General features: G+C 38.9%; 1 protein-coding gene across 2 annotated transcripts in view; it reads right to left on the reverse strand.

Annotated features, from left to right (window-relative positions):
- The window catches only part of OCA2 (OCA2 melanosomal transmembrane protein), a 561894-nt gene that overhangs the window by 274345 nt on the left and 266831 nt on the right, over nucleotides 1-20718 (reverse strand). For both annotated transcript variants that reach the window (XM_064570041.1, XM_064570040.1), the window contains one exon: nucleotides 175-302. In XM_064570041.1, coding sequence (XP_064426111.1) covers nucleotides 175-302 — 128 coding nt within the window. The remainder of the gene's footprint in view (nucleotides 1-174; nucleotides 303-20718) is intronic.

The following is a 20718-nucleotide window of genomic DNA, read 5'->3' on the forward strand; positions in this document are numbered from 1 at the left end:
TGGCTGAGATAAAAGCTGGTTTAACTTAAAATATTCTAATTACAAACTCCATCATTTTCTCCTTGGTGAGTATTTGGAAAGACTTATAGACTTGGGCTTTTTTCATTCACTCAGTAAAATATGAAATATAAAAGTCAGGTAAAAGATGACATTGCAAAAGTTCTAAAGTCTTACCTCCATCAGAACAAAGAGTGCTGCAAAGAATAGAAGAGTTGCCCATTCCACTCGGTGTAGAATTATCTCAAAATCATGAATATCAGCTAAAATTAGCAACCAGATGGCACCCAGAATAGCAATCCACCCTGAAAAACAAATAAGTGGGCATATAGACATAGATGTACTTCAATTGTTAAGACACTGAGTTTTTATCTTATGATTGCTTGCTTTGTTGAAGAAAATTTATATTCTGCAAACTGAACATATTCAAAATGTACAATTTATATTTTGCTTAATGTATATACCCACAAAACCAATAATACAATCAAGACAATGAAAACATTCACTACCCCCAGCAATTTACTATTGTTTGCATTCTTGTATCCTCTCTATCTCCCCCTGTAACCACACCCTACCCCCAGGAACTATACATGTATGTTTTTTTTTTCACTATAGTTTATATTTTCTCTATTTTCTATAAATGCAATCATACAGCATTCATTCTTTTGTCTGACAGCTTCCACTTCAACACAACTATTTTAAAATTCTTCAATATTGGTTTGTGGATCAATAGTTCATTACTTTTTATTGTTTAGTAATATGCCATAGTATGGCTATGGGATGATGTACATATCTATTCACTGTTGAAGGGACAATTGGATTACTTCCATTATTTGACTATTACAAACAAATGTGCTATCATATACAATTATCTATCTATGCATGTGTTTTCAGTTCCCTTGGATAAATACCTAGGAATGGAATAGTTGATCATATGATAGGTTAATATTATAGAATATTTATGTCTTAAGAAACTGTGAAATTGTTTTCCAAAATGGTTGTAACATTTTATAACACCACCAGCAGTATCAGAATTTGTTACCCCAGATTTTCAACACTTGGGTCAGCCTTTTTTAATGTTTGACATTCCGATGAGTATGAAGGGTATTTATTGTGGTTTCAAATTGCATTTCTCTAAAGGCTAATGATGTTGAGTGTTTTTCATGTAGCTATTTGCCATCTACAGATATTCTTTTGTGAAGTTTTTGTTCAAACAGTCTGCTCATTTTTTTTTAATGAGTAGGGCAAATAAGACCCAAAATAAGTAGAAGAAAAGAAAGGGTAAGGATTGGAGCAGAAATCAGTGAAATAGGAAGTAAAAAATAGTAGAGCAAAGCAATGGCACCAAAATTTAGTTCTTAGAGAAAATCAAGAAGGTTGATAAACCTTAGCCAATTTGAATAGGACAAAATATGAGAGGACAAAATTTAACAATATCAAGAAAAAGAACAGTGACATGACTATAAATTCTATAGACATAAAAAGAGTACTACTTTGGGGTGCCTGGGTGGCTCAGTCAGTTAAGTGTCCAACTCTTGATTTTGGCTCAGGTCATGATTTCAGGGTCATGCAATCAAGCCCCTCTTCAGTCTCCTCTTTCTCCCTCTGCCCTCCCCCCCACCAGCCCGCCTGCTCTCTCTCTCTAAAATAAATACATAAATCTTCAAAAAAAAAAAAAAGAGTACTGGAGCAAGATGGAGGAGGAGTAGGAGACCTGGATTTCGTCTGGTCCCAGGAGTTCAGCTGTATAGGGATCAAACCATTCTGAACACCTACGAACTCAACAGGAGATCAAAGAAAAGAATAGCAACAACCCTCTGAACAGAAAAGCGACCACTTTCTGGAATGTAGGACTTGTGGAGCAGTGAATCCGAGGCGATATTCGGGAGGATAGACAGCAGGGGAGGTGCCTCCGTTGGCCGCTTCTGGCAAGTGATAGAGCAACGGCAGACCACAAAATCGGAACTTTTAGAAGTTGGCTCCACTGAGGAACATCACTCCAGTGACTAAGCAGGGGGTGGAACACTCGCTGGGACAGTGTGATCTCAGGACTCTCAGGGTCACAAAAAGACCGGGGGTGCCTGAGTGCAGCAGAGCTCCCAGGTATACAGAGAGGGGAAGCCAGCTGCAGAGACAGAGCTGAGGCGTGGGCTCTCAGCTCAGGGTTGCCATAAACCATGATCCAGGGCACAGTCAGGCCACTGCTACTCCAGCAGGGGCCCAACAAGCAGCAGTTCCGGGGAGACTCACCTTCCTCCCCCAGGAGGAGTGGCATGGGAGTGCACCACAGGGAGCTGCTGGGTTTGGAGACTCCACACGAGGTGGCTGCCAGAGATAAAAATGCTCGGTCACAGGCCAGGTGAGCACGGAGTGCGGCCGGAGACCGGGGAGACAGGAATGATTGACTGCTTTTCTCTGGGGGCTCACTGAGGAGCAGGGGCCCGAGTTCTCATCTCCTCTGGGACAGAGATTGGGAGGCTGCCATTTTCACTCTTCTCCTCCAAAGCTGTAGGAAAGCTTGCAGGGAACAAAAGCTGCCAAGAGCAAACCCGAGCACATTACTTAGCCTGGACCCAGCAAGGGCAGGACAATTCCGCCTCTGGCAAAGACATCTGGGAACCATGGCAACAGGCCCTTCCCCCAGAAGATCAGCAAGAACAGCCAGCCAAGACCAAGTTTACCGATCAATGAGAACGGCAGAACTCCAGTGCTAGGGGAATACTGCGCAAAGAATCCGTGGCTTTATTACCATGATTCTTTAGTCTTTCAAAATTAATTTTTTTAACTGTCTTTTTCTTTTAATTTTTCTTTTTCCCTTTCTCAACCAACATCTTATCAATCCCTTTTTTAAAAAACATTTTTATTTTTCATTTTTAAAGTCATATTCTATCCCTTCATAGTAGTTATCCTTATTTTTGGCATATATAAATAAATTGTTCTCTCTAAAATTTTGAGATACAGTTTCTTCTAAAAGATCAAAATATACCATAAATCTCTAGTGTATGGCTTTGTTCTAGTCTCCTGCCTGATCACATTCTCTTCTCTTTTTTTTAAACTTCTTCTTTCTTTTCTCAAACAACTTCTTATCAATTACTTTTATAAAATTTTTTATAATTTTTATCTTTACAGTCATCTTCCATCCCTTCAGCCTATCAACCCTTATTTTTGTACATATGTAAGTTTTTCTTTCTTTAAAATTTTGGGAGTCACTTTCTTCTAACAGACCAAAATACACCCAAAATCTAGTGTGTGGCACTGATCTATGTACCAGCCTGATTATATTTGACCATATTCTGTTTTGTTTTGTTTTGTTTTGTTCTGTTTTTGTTTGTTTTTATCTTTTTCTTTTATTTTTCTTTTTCTTTTTTCTTTTTTTCCCTTTCTTTTCCCCTGGCTTCAGGTGTTTTCTGATTTGTTTAGAGTATATTTTCTGGGAACGTTGTTAACCTGTAAGCATTTTGTCCTCTCATTCACCTATTCTCCTCTGGACAAAATGACAAGATGGAAAAAATCACCTCAACAAAATGAACAAGAGGTAGTACCGACTGCCAGGGACCTACTCAATACGGGCAATAGTACGATGTCAGATCTAGAGTTCAGAATCATCACTTTAAACACACTAGCTGGGCTTGAAAAAAGCATGGAAGTTATTAGAGAAACCCTTTCTGGAGAAGTAAAAGAACTAAAATCTAACCAAGTAGAAATCAAAAAGGCTATTAATGAGGTGCATTCAAAAATGGGGGCACTAACTGCTAGGATAAATGAAGCAGAAGACAGAATCAGTGCTATAGAAGACCAAATGATGGAAAATAAAGAAGCTGAAAAAAGAGAAATAAACAACTCCTGGATCATGAGGGCAGAATTGGAGAGATAAGCAATACCATAAGCCAAAACAGCATTAGAATAATTGGGAACCCAGAAGAAGAAAGACAGAGGGGCAGAAGGTATATTGGAGCAAATTATAGCAGAGAACTTCCCTAGTTTGGGGAAGGAAACAGGCATCAAAATCCAAGAAGCACAGAGAACTCCTCTCAAATTCAATAAAAATAGGTCAACACTCCAACATCTAATAGTAAAACTTACGAGTCTCAGAGACAAAGAGAAAATCCTGAAAGCAGCTCCGGAGAAGAGAACTGTAACCTACAACAGTAGAAACATTCGATTGGCAACAGACCTATCCACAGAGACTGGTAGGCCAGAAAGGACTGACATGATATATTCAGAGCACTAAACGAGAAAAATATGCAGCCAAGAATACTCTATCCAGCTAGACTGTCATTGAAAAAGAAGGAGAGGGGCGCCTGGGTGGCTCAGATGGTTAAGCATCTCCCTTTGGCTCAGGTCATGATTCCAGGGTCCTGGGATCGAGTCCCCCATTGGGCTGCCTGCTCAAGTGGGGAGCCTGCTTCTCCCTTTCCCTCTGCCATTCTCTCCACTTGTGCTCTCTGGCTCTATCTATTTGTCAAAAAGAAATGAAATCTTAAAAAAAAAAAAAAAGAAAGAAAGAAAATAGAAGGAGAGATAAATATATTCCAGGACAAACAAAAACTAAAGGAATTTGCAAACACGAAACCAGCCCTACAAGAAATATTGAAAGGGGTCCTCTAAGCAAAGAGAGAGCCTAAAAGCAACATACACCAGAAAGGAACACAGACAATATAAAATAACAGTCACCTTACAGGCAATACAATGACACTAAAGTCCTATCTTTCAATAGTTACCATGAATGAAAATGGGCTAAATGCCCCAATCAAAAGGCACAGGCTATCAGACTGGATAAAAAAACAAGACCCATCAATATGCTGTCTGCAAGAGACTCATTTTAGACCCAAAGACACCCCCAGATTGAAAGTGAGGGGGTAGAAAATCTTTTACCATGCTAATGGACATCAAAAGAAAGCTGGGGTGGCAATCCTTACATCAGACAAATCAGATTTTAAACCAAAGACTGTAATAAGAGATGAGGAAGGACACCATATCATACTTAAAGGGTCTATCCAACAAGAAGATCAAACAATTGTAAATATCTATGCACCTAACATGGGAGTGGCCAATTATATAAGGCAATTAATAACAAAAGCAAAGAAGCACATCGACAACAATACAATAATAGTGGGGGACTTTAATGGACAGATCATCTAAGCAAAAGATCAACAAGGAAATAAAGACTTTAAATGACACACTGGACCAAATGGACTTCACAGACCTATTCAGAACATTCCATCCCAAAGCAACGGAATACACATTCTTCTCTAGTGCCCATGGAACATTCTCCAGAATCGATCACATCCTAGGTCATAAATCAGGTCTCAACCAGTACCAAAAGATTGGGATCATTCCCTGCCTATTTTCAGACCACAATGCTTTGAAACTAGAACTCAGTCACAAGATGGAAGTCGGAAAGAACTCAAATACATGGAGGCTAAAGAGCATCCTACTAAAGAATGAATGGGTCAACCAGGAAATTAAAGAAGAATTAACAATATTCATGGAAACAAATGAAAATGAAAACACAACTATTCAAAATCTTTGGGATGCAGCAAAGGCAGTCCTAAGAGGAAAGTATATAGCAATACAAGCCTTCCTCAAGAAACAAGAAAGGTCTCAAATACACAACCTAACCCTATACCTAAAGGAGCTGGAGAAAGAACAGCAAATAAAGCCTAAACCCAGCAGGAGAAGAGAAATAATAAAGATCAGAGCAGAAATCAATGAAATAGAAACCAAAAGAACAGTAGAACAGATCAACGAAAAAGGGAGCTGGTTCTTTGAAAGAATTAACAAGATTGATAAACCCCTGGCCAGACTTATAAAAAGAAAAGAGACATGACCCAAATCAACACAATCATGAATGAAAGAGGAGAGATCACAACCAACACCAAAGAAATACAAACAATTATAAGAACATATTATGAGCATCCTGGAAGAAATGGATGCATTCCTAGAGATGTATTAACTACCAAAACTGAACCAGGAAGAAATAGAAAACCTGAACAGTCCTATAACTACTAAGGAAATTGAAGCACTCATCAGAAATCTCCCAACGAACAAAAGCCCAGGGCCAGATAGCTTCCCAGGGGAATTCTCCCAAACATTTAGAGAAGAATTAATACCTTTTCTTCTAAAAATGTTCCAAAAAATAGAAATGGAAAGAAAACTTCCAAACTCATTCTATGAGGCCACCATTACCTTGATCCCAAACCAGATAAATACCCCATCAAAAAGGAGAATTACAGAACAATATCCGTGATGAACATGGATGCAAAAATTCTCACCAAAATACTAGCCAGTAGGATTCAACAGTAGCCAAAGGGATTATTTGGCTACAGCAGTAGCCAAAAGGATTATTCACCACGGCCAAGTGGGATTTATTCCTGCACTGCAAGGTTGATTCAACATGCGCAAATCATTCAATGTGATACAATACATTAACAAAAGAAAGAACTAGAATCATATGATCCTCTCAATAGATGCAGAAAAAGCTTTTGACAAAGTACAGCATCCTTTCTTGATCGAAACTCTTCAGAGTATAGGAATAGAGGGTACATACCTCAATATCATAAAATCCATCTATGAAAAACCTACAGCGAATATCATTCTCAATGGGGAGAAACTGAGAGCTTTCCCCATAAGGTCAGGAACACAGCAGGGATGTCCACTATCACCACTGCTATTCAACATAGTGCAGGAATTCCTAGCCACAGCAATCAGACAACAAAAAGAAATCAAAGCATCGAAATCAGCAAAGAAGAAGTCGAACTCTCACTGTCTGCAGATGTTATGATACTTTATGTGGAAAACCCAAAAGACTCCACCCCAAAACTGCTAGAACTCATACAGGAATTCAGTAAAGTGGCAGGATATAAAATCAATGCACAGAAATCAGCGGTGTTCCTATACACCAACAACATGACAGAAGACAGAGAAATTAAGGAGTTGATCCCATTTACAATTGCACCCAAAGCCATAAGATACCTAGGAATAAATCTAACCAAAGTGGCAAAGAATCTGTACTCAGAAAACTATAAAATACTCATGGAAGAAACTGAGGAAGACATAAAGAAATGGAAAAACGTTCCATGCTCATGGATTGGAAGAACAAATATTGTGAAGATGCTAATGCTACCTAGTGCAATCTACACATTCAAAGAAATCCCCAACAAAAGACCATCCACTATTTTCAAAGAAATGGTACAAATAATCCTAAAATTTATATGGAACCTGAAAAGACCCAGAATAGCCAGAGGAATGTTGAAAAACAAAAACAAAGCTGGTGGCATCACAATTCCGGATGTCAAGCTCTATTACAAAGCTGTCATCATCAAGACAGCATGGTACTGGCACAAAAACAGACACATAGATCAATGGAACAGAATAGAGAGCCCAGAAATGGACCCTCAACTCTATGGTCAACTCATCTTCGACAAAGCAGGAAAGAATGTCCAATGGAACAAAGATAGCCTCTTCGACAAATGGTGTTGGGAAAATTGGATAGCCACATGCAGAAGAATGATACTCGACCATTTCCTTATACCACTCACAAAAATGGACTCAAAATGGTTGAAAGACCTGAATGTGATACAGGAGTCCATCAAAATCCTAAAGGAGAACACAGGCAGCAACCCCTTTGACCTCAGCCGAAGCACTTCTTCCTAGAAACATCGCCAAAGGCAAGGGAAGCAAGGGCAAAAATGAACTTTCGGGACTTCATCAAGATAAAAAGTTTTGCACAGCAAAAGAAACAGTCAACAAAACCAAAAGACAACTGACAGAATGGGAGAAGATATTGGCAAATGACATATCAGATAAAGGGCTAGTATCCAAAATCTATAAAGAACTTCTTAAACTCAACACCCAAAGATCAAATGATCCAATCAAGAAATGGGCAGAAGACATGAAAAGACATTTCTGCAAAGAAGACATCCAAATAGCCAACAGACACATGAAAAAGTTCTCAATGTCACCCGGCATTAGGGAAATCCAAATCAAAACCTCAATGAGATATGACCTTATACCAGTCAGAATGGCTAAAATTAACAAGTCAGGAAACGACAGATGTTGGCAGGGATGCGGAGAAAGGGGAACCCTCTTACACCATTGGTGGGAATGCAAGCTGGTACAGGCACCCTGGAAAACAGTATGGAGGTTACTCAAAAAGTTGAAAATATAGCTGCCGTACGATCCAGCAATTGCACCCTGAAGTAGGGACCTGAAGGTGTACGTGCACCCAGATGTTTATAGCAGCAATATCCACAATAGCCAAACTGTGGAAAGAGCCAAGATATCTATCCACAGATGAATGTATAAAGAAGATGTGGTATATATATACAATGGAATATTATGCAGCCATCAAAAGGAATGAAATCTTGTCATTTTCAATGACATGGATGGAACTGGAGGGTGTTATACTGAGCGAAATAAGTCAATCAGAGAAAGACATGTATCATATGACCTCACTGATATGAGGAATTCTTAATCTCTGGAAACAAACTGAGGGTTGCTGGAGTGGTGGGGGGGTGGGAGGAATGGAGTGGCTGGGTTATAGACATTGGGGAGGGTATGTGCTATGGTGAGCGCTGTGAATTGTGCAAGACTGTTGAATCACAGTTCTGTACCCCTGAAACAAATAATACAATATATGTTTAAAGAAAAAAAAAAAAAGAAGAAGATAGCAGGAAGGGAAGAATGAAGGGGGGTGGAATTCGGAGGGGGAGATGAACCCTGAGAGACGTTGGACTCTGAAAAACAAACTGAGAGTTCTAGAGGGGAGGCGGGTGGGAGGATGGGTTAGCCTGGTGATGGGTATTAAAGAGGGCACGTTCTGCATGGAGCACTGGGTGTTATACACAAACAATGAATCATGGAACACTACATCTAAATGTAATGATGTAATGTATGGAGATTAACATAACAATTAAAAAAATTAAAGAAAAAAATGTACTATACAAATTTTCTATATCTGCCATAACAAATTACCACACATGTAGTGGCTTAAAATAAAACCTACTTCTTAAATCACAGTTTTCACACGTCAGAAGTATAGTGGGCTCAGCTACGTTTCTGACTAGAGCATCATTAAGGTAAAATCAATGTGGCAGCATTCCTGGTGCTGAATTCCTTTCTGGAGGCTCTAGGAAAGAATCTGCTTTTTTATTCATTCAAGTTGTTAACATAATTCAGTTCCTTGCAGCTGTAATCCTGAGGCCCCAATTTCCTCACTGGCTGTCACTGAGGAGTTTTTCTCTCTTCTAGAGGTCACCCCCATTCCCTGGGTCAAGACCCCCACCCTCATCTATCATGAAAGCCAGCCAATAGTAGGTCAAGTCCCTCTCATACTTCAAATCCCTTTTGCCTCTTCTTCTGTTTCATCTCTCTAACTGACTCTTCTGTCTTTCACTTCTACTTTTAGGGGCCCATGTGTTTACACTGGGCACACCTAGATAATCAAGAAAAATCTTGTATTAAGGTTTGTAACCTTAATTCTATCTGCAAAATCCCTTTGCCACACAACATAACACATACAAACATTAACAACAGGAATTAGAGTATAGACACCTTTGAGGGGCCACATATGGATTAATTTGGAAAGAGCATTTTAACAATGTAGGGTCTTCTGATCTATGAACTTGGTATGTATCTCCATTTATTTAGGTCTTCTTTATAAAGGTTTTCCTAAGAATGTTCTGTAGAAATCCCAGCCATCTTTTGTGTTGAAATTAACAAACTGATTCTGAAATTCATATGGGAATGCAAAGGACTTAGAATAGCCAATACAACCTTGAAATAGAAGAGAAAAGTTGAAGAACACACATTATCTCACATTAAGACTTATTAGAAAACTACAATAGTCAAAACAGTGTAGTATTGCCTGAGTATAATCAATTTGATCAATGAAGAATCCAGAAATACACCTATACATTCCTGGCCAATTGATTTTCAACAAAGGTTCAGTGACAGTTCAGTGAAGAAATAGTAGTTTTTTATACAAATGTTGCTGGAGCAATTGGATATCCATATGCAAAAAAAAAAATTGTTTTACTTTGATCTGTTCATTGAATCACATACAAAAGTTAACTAAGTGGATCATATGCCTAATGGAAAATTTATAACTATAAAATGTTTAGAATAAAATATAGAAAAGTCTCTTTGTCCCTGGGAAACTTTTTTGGATACAACACTAAAAGCATGATGTATAAAAGGAAATTTTCATTAATTGGACTTCATGTTTCTCAAAAGTCACTGTTAAGTAAACACAAAGACAAGCCACAGACTAGGAGAAAAATTTGCAAATGATCTATCTCATAAAGCACTCAGCATACCCGAATATATTCCTCAAAATTCTCAAAACCCAACAATAACAAACAACTCCATTAAAATGGAGAATATTTTGAAAAGGCACCTCACCATAGAATATATAAGGATGGAATATAAGCACATGCAAATATGTTCAATATCACTAATCAACAGGAAAATGCAAAGCAAAACCATACCTTACTACATACCTTAGAATGTGTAAAAATAAAAAGCCAGACCAAACTAAGTATAGACAAAGATATGGAGGAATTGGAAATCTCACATAGTGCTAATGGATTTGTAAAATGTTACAACCACTTTGGAAAACAGCCTAGCAATCTTTAAAAACATTGCCCATAGTCTACTAAATGATCCAACCATTCCACTTGTAGGTATTAACTCAAGAGAAATTAAAGCATACGATGAAAGAAGGAATTGAACACAAATGTTCATTGTAGTTTCAGTCATAATAGTCAAAAACTAGAAATGATCCAAATACACAACAGGTGAATCGATATACGAATTGTGGCATATTCAACCCATAGTATACTATTCGGCCAATAAAAAGGAAGGAAATATTGATGTACACTACCACATGAATGAATCTCATAAGAATTATCCTGATAAAAGAAGTCAGACTTAAAAAATTACATATTATACAAACCTTTTACATAAAACTCTAGAAAATGCAAATAGCAGGGATTGATAAACTATAGCTCGTGGGTCAAATCTGGCCCAATTCCTGTTTTTGTAAATAATTTTTTATTGGAACATATCCATAGGGATTCATGTATATATTTTCTGTGGCTGCTTTAGCACAACAGCAGCATTCAGTATTTGTGGTAGTATTTGTGTATGGCCTACATTGTTTCAAATATTTAATATCTCTGGCCCTTTTCAGAACAGTTTGCCAAACTCGGATCAATAGTGACAGAAAACAGATCAGATTGCCTGGGGAGAAACTGGTGAGGGGAAGATGGCAGCAAAGTAAGAGGACCCTACGCTTACATCATCCCACAAATACAACTAGATAACTATCAAATTATCCTAAATACCCCCAAAATCGACCTGAACACTAGCAGAACAAACTCCAAAACTAAAGATAGAGAAGAGGCCACATCAAAGAATGTAGGAAGTGCAGAGACATGGCTTGGGAGAGAAGCGGATCACGGTGACTGAGATGGGAAGGGAGCCACAGTCATGGAAAAGGGCAAGAGACAGACTAGCACACAGGGGAACTCACATTGAGAAGAGGAACCCCCATAGCAATTGGCTTGAAAATGAGAGGGGCCGAATTTTTTGAATTCTTGCAGAGCAGGGCTTAAAGCCTGGAATGTTAAAAGTCAGTGGACTTGGTTGGGATTGAGCCTGGAGGGCACTGGGGCCACTCTTGGAAAGAAGGCCAGGCAAACATCCCACAGACATACAGTGTGGAAAAGACTATCTGGAGAGTGCCTGGGGGACAAAATAGAAAGGTTATTTGCTCAACTCAGAGCATGTCCCAAAGAGGCAGTGTTCATGGAGAGACCCCTCTGGGAACAAAAAAACTGGCAGGCCTCATTTTCCTTCCCCATCCCTCAGCATTAGCACAGAGCCACCTGCAGGAAGCAGAGCAGCACTGACACTCACCCCTCACTTGCTTACAACAAGCCCTGTCCCCAACTGTGCTGCAGTGGAACTGCCCTTCCCAGTCCATGCTTGCCCCAGTCCCAGCACCGAGAGTCCCGTAACCCCAGAAGACTGGTACAAACCCCTGTATACACCATGTCTCCTGATCTGGGAGTCTTGCAGGACCTTGGTTCCAGCAGCAGTGGTAAGAGGTCCCATTTCACAAGCAGATCAAAGCACAACTAGTTAAAACTTGTCATATTCAGCTCAGGGACCAAACACTGCCCATAACAGAAAAAGGACTTCTGAATATGACTAGCCGAAAGGATAAAATAGCCAGGACACAAAAGCAGAGTGCATGCAGCACACATTGGACACACTTACTGAAGCACCAGGCCCTGGGGAACAGGGGACAGTACAAGGTAGGGCAATACAGGACATCTTCTTCATAAGGCCATTACCCTCTAGAACAAGAGAAATATCTGACTTTTGCAGCACATAGAAACAGGCACAGAGACTTAGACAAAATGAGAAGATATGAAAATTGTCCCAAATGAAAGAACAGGACAAGGCCATGGCCAGAGATCTAAGCAAAACAGATATAAGTAACATGCCTGATGGAGTATTTAAAGCAATGACCATAAGGATACTCACTGGACTTGATAAAAGAGTGGAAGACATCAGTGAGACTCTTAACACAGAGATAAAAAGGAATCAGAGATGAAGAGTGCAATACATTTATTCCACTTTTAGAATACATTTATTGCATATTTAGAAATATATTTGAAACAATGAATAACAGGCTGGAAGAGGCAGAGGAATGAATTAACGACCTAGAAGACACAGTAATGGAAAGTAATCAAGCTGAACAAAAGACAGGAAAAAATAATTATTCAAAGTGAGAATAGACTTAGAGAACTCAGTGACTCCATCGAATGTATTAACATTCATATTATAAGAGTCCCAGAAGAAGAAGAGAGAGAAGCAGGGAAGAAAATTTACTTAAAGAAATAATAGCTGGGGGCACCTGGGTGGCTCAGTCGTTAAGTGTCTGCCTTCGGCACAGGTCATGATCCCAGGGTCCTGGAATTGAGCACATCGGGCTCCCTGCTCAGCGGGAAGCCTGCTTCTCCCTCTCCCACTCCCCCTGCTTGTGTTCCCTCTCTCGCTGTCTCTCTCTCTCTCTCAAAAGAAATAAAATCTTAAAAAAAAAAAAAAGAAAGAATAGCTGAAAACTCCCCTAATCTGGCAAAGGAAGCAGATATCCAAATCTGGGAGGCACAAAGAAACCCAAAAAAAATCAATGGATAAATTCCTAGAAACATATAAACTACCAAAAGTGAAACAGGAAGAAATAGAAAACATGAGCAGACTGATAACCAGCAAATAATTGAATCAGTAATCAAAAAACTTCCCACAAACAAAAATCCAGGGCCAGATGGCTTCACAGGTGAATTCTACCAAACATTTAAAGAATAATTAATACCTATTCTTCTTAAACTATTCCAAAATAATAGAAAAGGAAGACTTCCAAATTCATTCATGAGGCCAGAATTACCCAGATACCAAACCAGATAAAGATTCCACTAAAAAAAGAGAAGTACAGGCCAATATCCATTATTAACATGAATGCAAAATTTCTCAATTAAAATACCAGCAAACTGAACCTAACATTACATTAAAAAAATCATTCACCACGATCAAATGGGATTTATTCCTGGGTTTCAAGGGTGGTTCAATATTCACAAATCAATCAGTATAATACACCACACAAATTAAAGAAATGATAAGAACCATACGATCATTTTGATAGATGCAGAAACAGCATTTGACAAAGTACATCCATTCATGATTAAAACAAAAGAAAACAAAACAAAAAACCTTCAACAAAGAAGGTTTAGAGGGAATATACCTCAACATAATAAAGGCCATCCATGAAAAACCCACAGCTGAGATCATCCTAAATGGAGGAAAACTGAGATCTTTTCCACTCCAGTCAGTAACAAGACAAGGATGTCCACTCTCATTACTGTTATTTAACATAGTACTGGAAGTCTTAGCCACAGCAGTCAGACAACAACAAGAAACAAAAGGCATCCAAATCAGCAAAGAAGAAGTAAAACTTTCACTATTTGCAGACGACATCATGCTCTATGTAGAAAACTAAAAAGACTCCAGCACAAAAATACCTAGAACTGATACACAAATTCAGTAAACTCACAGGATAGAAAATCAATGTACAGAAACCTGTTACATTTCTTTACACCAATAATGAAGCAGCAGAAACAGAGGAATCAATCTCATTTACAATTGCACCAAAAACCATAAGACACTTAGGAATAAACCTAACCAAAGAGGTGAAAGACCTGTACTCTGAGAACTATAAAACACTTATGAAAGAAATTGAAGATGACACAAAGAAATAGAAAGGCATTCCATGCTCATGGATTGGAAGAACAAACATTGTTAAAATGTCTATATTCCAAAAGCAATCTACAGATTCAATACCAATAGCATTTTTCACAGAGCTAGAACAAACAACCTTAAAATTTGTGTGGAAACATAAAAACCCCAAATAGCCAAAGCCATCTTGAAAAAGCAAAGCAAAGCTGGAGGCACCACAATTCCGGACTACAAGTTATATTACAAACCTATAGTAATCAATACAGTATGTGACACAATATGTGTCATAAAAGTAGACACATAGATCAACAGAATAGAACAAAAACCCAAAAACAAACCCACAACTCTAAGGTCATTTAACCTTCAACAAAGCAGGAAAGAATATGCAATGGAAAAAAGTCTCTTCAACAAATGGTGTTGGGAAAACTGGACAGCAACATGTAAAAGAATGAAACCAGACTACTTTCTTACACCATACACAAAAATAAATTCAAAATGGATGAAAGACCTAAATGTGAGACTTGAAACCATCAAAATCCAAGAGAACAGAGGCTGTAAATTCTTTCCTATTGGCCATAGCAACTTTTTACTAGATATGTCTTCTGAGGCAAGGGAAACAAAAGTAAAAAATAAACTATTGGGACTTCTTCAAAATAAAAACCTTCTTCACCATGAAGAAAACAATCAACAAAACTAAAAGGCAGCCTATGGAATGGGAGAAGATACCTGCAAATGACATATCTGATAAAGGGTTAGTAACCAAACTATATAAAGAACATATAAAATTCAATACCCAAAAGTGAATAATCCAATTAAAAAGTGGGCATATATATAGTGGAATACTACTCAGTCATAAAAAGAATGAAATCTTGCCATTTACAATGACATGGATGGAGCTAGAGAACATTATGCTAAGCAAAATAAGTCAGCCAAAGAAAGACAAATACCATATGATTTCACTGATATGTGAAATTTAAGAAACAAAACAAGCAAAGGGAAATAAAAGAGAGGCAAATCAAGAAACAGACTCTTAACTATAGAGAACAAACCAATAGTTGTAGGAGAGGAGGGAGATGGTGGGGTGGGTTAAATGGGTGATGGGCATTAAGAAGTGTATTTGTGATGAATACCAGGTAATATATGGAAGTGCTGAATCACTGTTTTGTATATCTGAAACTATTATTACACTGTATGTTAACTGAGTTTTTAAATAAAAACTTTTTTAAAAGTTTATATGTGAATGTTGGAGAGGTTGTGGAGAAAGGGGAACCCTCTTACGCTGTTGGTGGGAATGCAAGTTGTTACAGCCACTTTGGAAAACAGTGTGGAGGTGCCTCAAAAATTTAAAAATAGAGCTACCCTATGACCCAGCAATTGCACTCCTGGGTATTTACCCGGAAGACGCAGATGTAGTGAAAAGAAGGGCCATATGCACCCCAATGTTCATAGCAGCACTGTCCGCAATAGCCAAACTGTGGAAAGAGCCAAGATGCCCTTCAACAGCTGAATGGATAAAGAAGATGTGGTCCATATATACTCAGCCATCAGAAAGGATGAATACCCAACTTTTACATCAACATGGATGGGACTGGAGGAGATTATGCTAAATGAAATAAGTCAAACAGAGAAAGTCAATTATCATATGGTTTTGCTTATTTGTGGAACATAAGGAATAGCATGGAGGACATTAGGAGAAGGAAGGGAAAAATGAGGTGGGGGGAATTGGAGGGAGAGATGAACCATGAGAAACTATGGACTCTGAGAAACAAACAGGGTTTTAGAGGGGAGGGGGGAGGGGGAATTGGTTAGCCCAGTGATGGGTATTAAGGAGGGCACGTACTGCATGGAGCACTGGGTGTTATACAAAAACAATGGATCGTGGATCACCACATCAAAAACTAATGATGTATTGTATGGTGACTAACATAACATAATAAAATTAAAAAACAAAATAAATAAAAAAAATAAAAGTTTATATGTGTTGATTGATTCCAATTCTTTCTATTACCCTTATCCTACCTTTGAGAGCTTTAGATAATTTTCTGGAAAATAACAATTATTGCATGTGACCTCTGGAATTTGAAGATATATCCTAACTACCTCTTGTGGTACCCTGTACCTATTATCCTTCCTTATATATGTCTTCCAAAATGTACCCACTTCTATAATCTTGTAAGATCAGTCTTCTCACAATGTCAGAGAAAAGTCCTATTCATCTGGTCCTCTCTGAGGGTCTTCTTAACCTGAACTCTTTTGTATGTCACTCTTGGATGCTTGCTCTGTGCCAGGCTCTGAGCTTAAAGGTTATGGGTGGAAATGTAAGCAAGAAACCACTGTAAATTTTAAGGGATTCACCATCCTGCAGAGAACACACATAGTAAGCAAAGAGTTGTATATGATGTGTGTGTACATACAAATCATTAGGAAGCCCTCACAGTGAGGAACAAAATGTGGTGATTGAGAGATTTCACCAACAAAAAAGATGATATTCAGGCAAAATCTTAGAGGATGAGTAAGTTTTTCAGCTGAAGAGGGAAAGGGCATTCAAGATAAAGGTAAAGTATATCTGAGGACAGAGAATCAAGAAGGAAGATGTCAAAGTGACATCAACAAAATGGTGGATGGGCAGCTCCAAGCTCTGGTCCTGTATCAAAAATCAAATAGAAATGGATGATGGATATTAAGGAGAGCACTTGTTAGGTTGAACACTGGGTGTTATATGTAAGTGATGAATCACTAAATTCTACTCCTGAAACCAATATTACACTATATGTTAACTAATTAGAATTTAAATAAAATTTTAAACAAAAAAAATCAAACTGAAACTGTTAATTTTTAAGATTTTATTTATTTATCTGAGAAAGAGAGAGAGAATGAGCAGAGGGAAGAGGCAGAGGGAGAAGTAGGCTGCCTGCTGAGCAGGGAGAGCAGAGAGCCTGACGTGGGGCTCGATCTCAGGACCCTGGGATCATGAACTGAGCTGAAGGCAAGTGCTTAACGACTGAGCCACCCAGGCACCCCCAAACTAAAACTGTTAAGACCAAAATTTTCAGAACTCTATAAAATAGTCAAAGGCTTAGAACAACCAAAAAAATTGAATCAAGAAAAAGACAATTTCAAAATGGTAGGAAAGCTTTGTGGCATTTTTATTTGCCCCTTTCAACCCCCTCCCCAGCAACTCAGTAGTCTTGAAATGGTGGCAGCATGTGTTCCCAGTGTGAGACTTATCCCTAGGTCAGAGAGAGCAGGGCAGACCTTGTTCACAAATTATTGTCTTTATTTTAATCTGAGTGGAGGCTATCTGAAGGACTCATACAAAGCACTCATTTCTGTTTCACCTAATTCAGAACTCAGGCCAGAAAAGTGGCAGGAATTGTTCAAAAATACTGCAAGCCAAATAACAATCCACAGAGGCCTGAGGAAAAGATTATGGTTAAAACACACAATAGGCAACCTGAGGCACAGAAGCAAAAGCTGGGAAATTATGACATTCAAAAGCAGTCATGTATTTGGGGGGATAAAGAAAGCCACATGCACGCCCAGAGAGAGATCCATGCTCAGAAAATGCTAGAGAATTCCCTAAGATTTCACCAGAAGGTTGATACCTAGTCTTAGTGCAATCCTGGTTAAGTGTGGAGGAGCTGTTTGTTTTTGTTTATTTAATTTAATTTAATTTTTTTTGGCTTTTAAGCTCCTGGCTTTCAAGGAAATTTCTTTTTTTTTTTTATGTTCAATTAGCCAACATATAGTACATCATTAGTTTTTGATGTAGTGTTCAATGATTCATTAGTTGTGTATAACAACCAGTGCTCATCACAACACATGCCCTCCTTAATACCCATCACCTGGTTACCCTGTCCCCTCACCCCCTCCTTCTGTAACCCTCAGTTTGTTTCAAGGAAATTGCTATCAAAACACTAGCTGAACACATTAAGAAACAGATTTCATGGATGATACATGACAAGGAATATAGCCTTACCTCACACTGTTTATAAAAACTAACTCCAAATTGATCAATAACTGGCTAAACCATAAAATTCTTAGAAGAAAAGATAGAGGTAAGTCTTCATGACTTTGAATTTGTCAATGGATTCTTATATATGACACTAAATATAAAAGCAACATATGAAAAAATAGATAAACTGGGCTTCATCAAAATTAAAAACTCACTGGGTTTTATACGAAAACAATGAATCATGGATCACTATATCAAAAACTAATGATGTATTGTATGGTGACTAACATAACATAATAAAATTAAATTAAATTTAAAAAAAAGACATTACCAGGAGAGTGAAAAGACAACCTATGGAATAGGAGACAATATTTACAAATCATATATCTGATAACACTTAACACTTTACTATGGAGAATATATAAATACATAAAACTCAAAAGCAAAAGGACAAACAACCCAATCTTAAAAATGGACAAAGGACTTGAATAGACATTTCTCTGAAGATCTACAAATGTCCAATAAGCATATGAAAAGATGTTCATAATCATTAGCCCTTAGAGAAATGTAAATCAAAACCTCAATGAAATACCATTTCACCCCCAGTAGAATGATTATAACTAGGGGAAGAAACAAAAAATAACAAGTGTTGAAGAGGATGTGGAGAAGTTGGAACTCTTGTACATTGCTTGTAGGAATGTAAAATGGTACAACTGTTGTGGAAAACAATTTAGCAGTCCCTCAAAAAGCTAAACATAGAATAATTACCATATGACCCAGCAATTCCACTCCCAGGCATTACCCAAAAGAACTGAAATTAGGAACACAGATATCTGTATACCACTGTTAACAGCATCATTATTCACAATGGTCAAAAAGTAGAAATAACCCAAGTACCCATCAACAACTGGCTGGGTAAACAAAATGGTATAGACACAAAATGGAATATTATTCAGCCATAAAAATGAATTAACTTTGGGGTGCCTGGGTGGCTCAGTTGGTTAAGCGACTGCCTTTGGCTCAGGTCATGATCCTGGAGTCCCTGGATCGAGGCCCGCATCAGGCTCCCTGCTCAGCAGGGAGTCTGCTTCTCCCTCTGACCCTCCCCCCTCTCATGTGCTCTCTCTCTCATTCTCTCTCTCTCAAATAAATAAATAAAATCTTTAAAGAAAATAAACGGGGGCGGAGCAAGATGGCAGAGGAGTAGGAGACCTGGATTTCATCTGGTCCCAGGAATTCAGCTGGTTAGGGATCAAAACATTCTGAACACCTACAAATTCAACAGGAGACTGAAGAAAAGAATAGCAACGACTCTCTGAACAGAAAAACGACCACTTTCTGGAAGGTAGGACGTGTGGAGAAGTGAATCCGAGGCGATATTTGGGAGGATAGATGTTGGAGGAGAGGGCCTCCATCTGCTGCTTATGGCAAGAGATGGAGCAGTGGAGCATAAAATCAGAACCTTTAGAAGTTGGCTCCGCTGAGGGACATCACCCCAGTGGCTAAGCGGGGGGTGGAACCCTCGTGGGACAGTGTGGTCTCAGAACCCTCGGGGTCACAGAAACATGAGGGATGCCTGAGTGCAGCAGAGCTCCCAGGTATTGGAGTGGGGAAGCTCGCTGCAGAGATGAGGGGAGGAGCGGGCTCTCAGCTCCGGGTTGCCATAAACCGTGATTCGCAGCACAGTCGGGCCCCTGCTCTTCCAGCAGGGACCCAACAAGCAGCAGATCTGGGGAGACTCCCCTTCCTCCCCGAGCAGGAGTGGCATGGGAATGCACCACAGGGATCTGCTGGATTTGGAGACTCCACACAGTGTCGTACCCCAGAGACAGAAATGCTTGGTCACAGGCTGGGTGAGCACAGAGTGCAGCCAGAGACCAGGGAGACGGGAGTGATTGACTGCTTTTCTCTGGGGCTCACTGAGGAGTGGGGCCCCGAGTTCTCGGCTCCTCTGGGGCAGAGATTGGGAGGCTGCCATTTCTACTCTCATCCTCCAAATCCGAACAGAAAGCTTGCGGGGAACAAAAGCTCCTGAGAGCAAACATGAGCAGATTACTTAGCCGGGACCTGCAAGGGCAGGGCATTCCACCTCCGGCAAAGACATTTGGGAACCACGGCAACAGACACCTCGCCCAGGAGATCAGCAAGAACTGCCAGCCAAGACCAAGTTTACCGATCAATGAGAATGGCAGAACTTCAGAGCTAGGGGAATACTGCACATAGAATTCATGGCTTTTTTACCATGATTCTTCAAAGTTAATTATTTTTAACTGTCTTTTTTTTTTAATTTTTCTTTTTCTCTTTTTCAACCAACATCTTATCAATCCCTTTTTTAAAAAACATTTTTATTTTTCATTTAAAGAGTCATATTCTATCCCTTCATACTAGTTACCCTCATTTTTGGCATATATATATATAAGTTGTTCTCTCTTTAAAATTTTGAGATACAGTTTCTTCTAACA

Source organism: Mirounga angustirostris, unplaced genomic scaffold (assembly GCF_029215605.1).
Source record: "Mirounga angustirostris isolate CCGP_5_RB_7025 unplaced genomic scaffold, mMirAng1.0.hap1 SCAF_9, whole genome shotgun sequence".
NCBI classification, from domain to species: Eukaryota; Metazoa; Chordata; class Mammalia; order Carnivora; family Phocidae; genus Mirounga; species Mirounga angustirostris.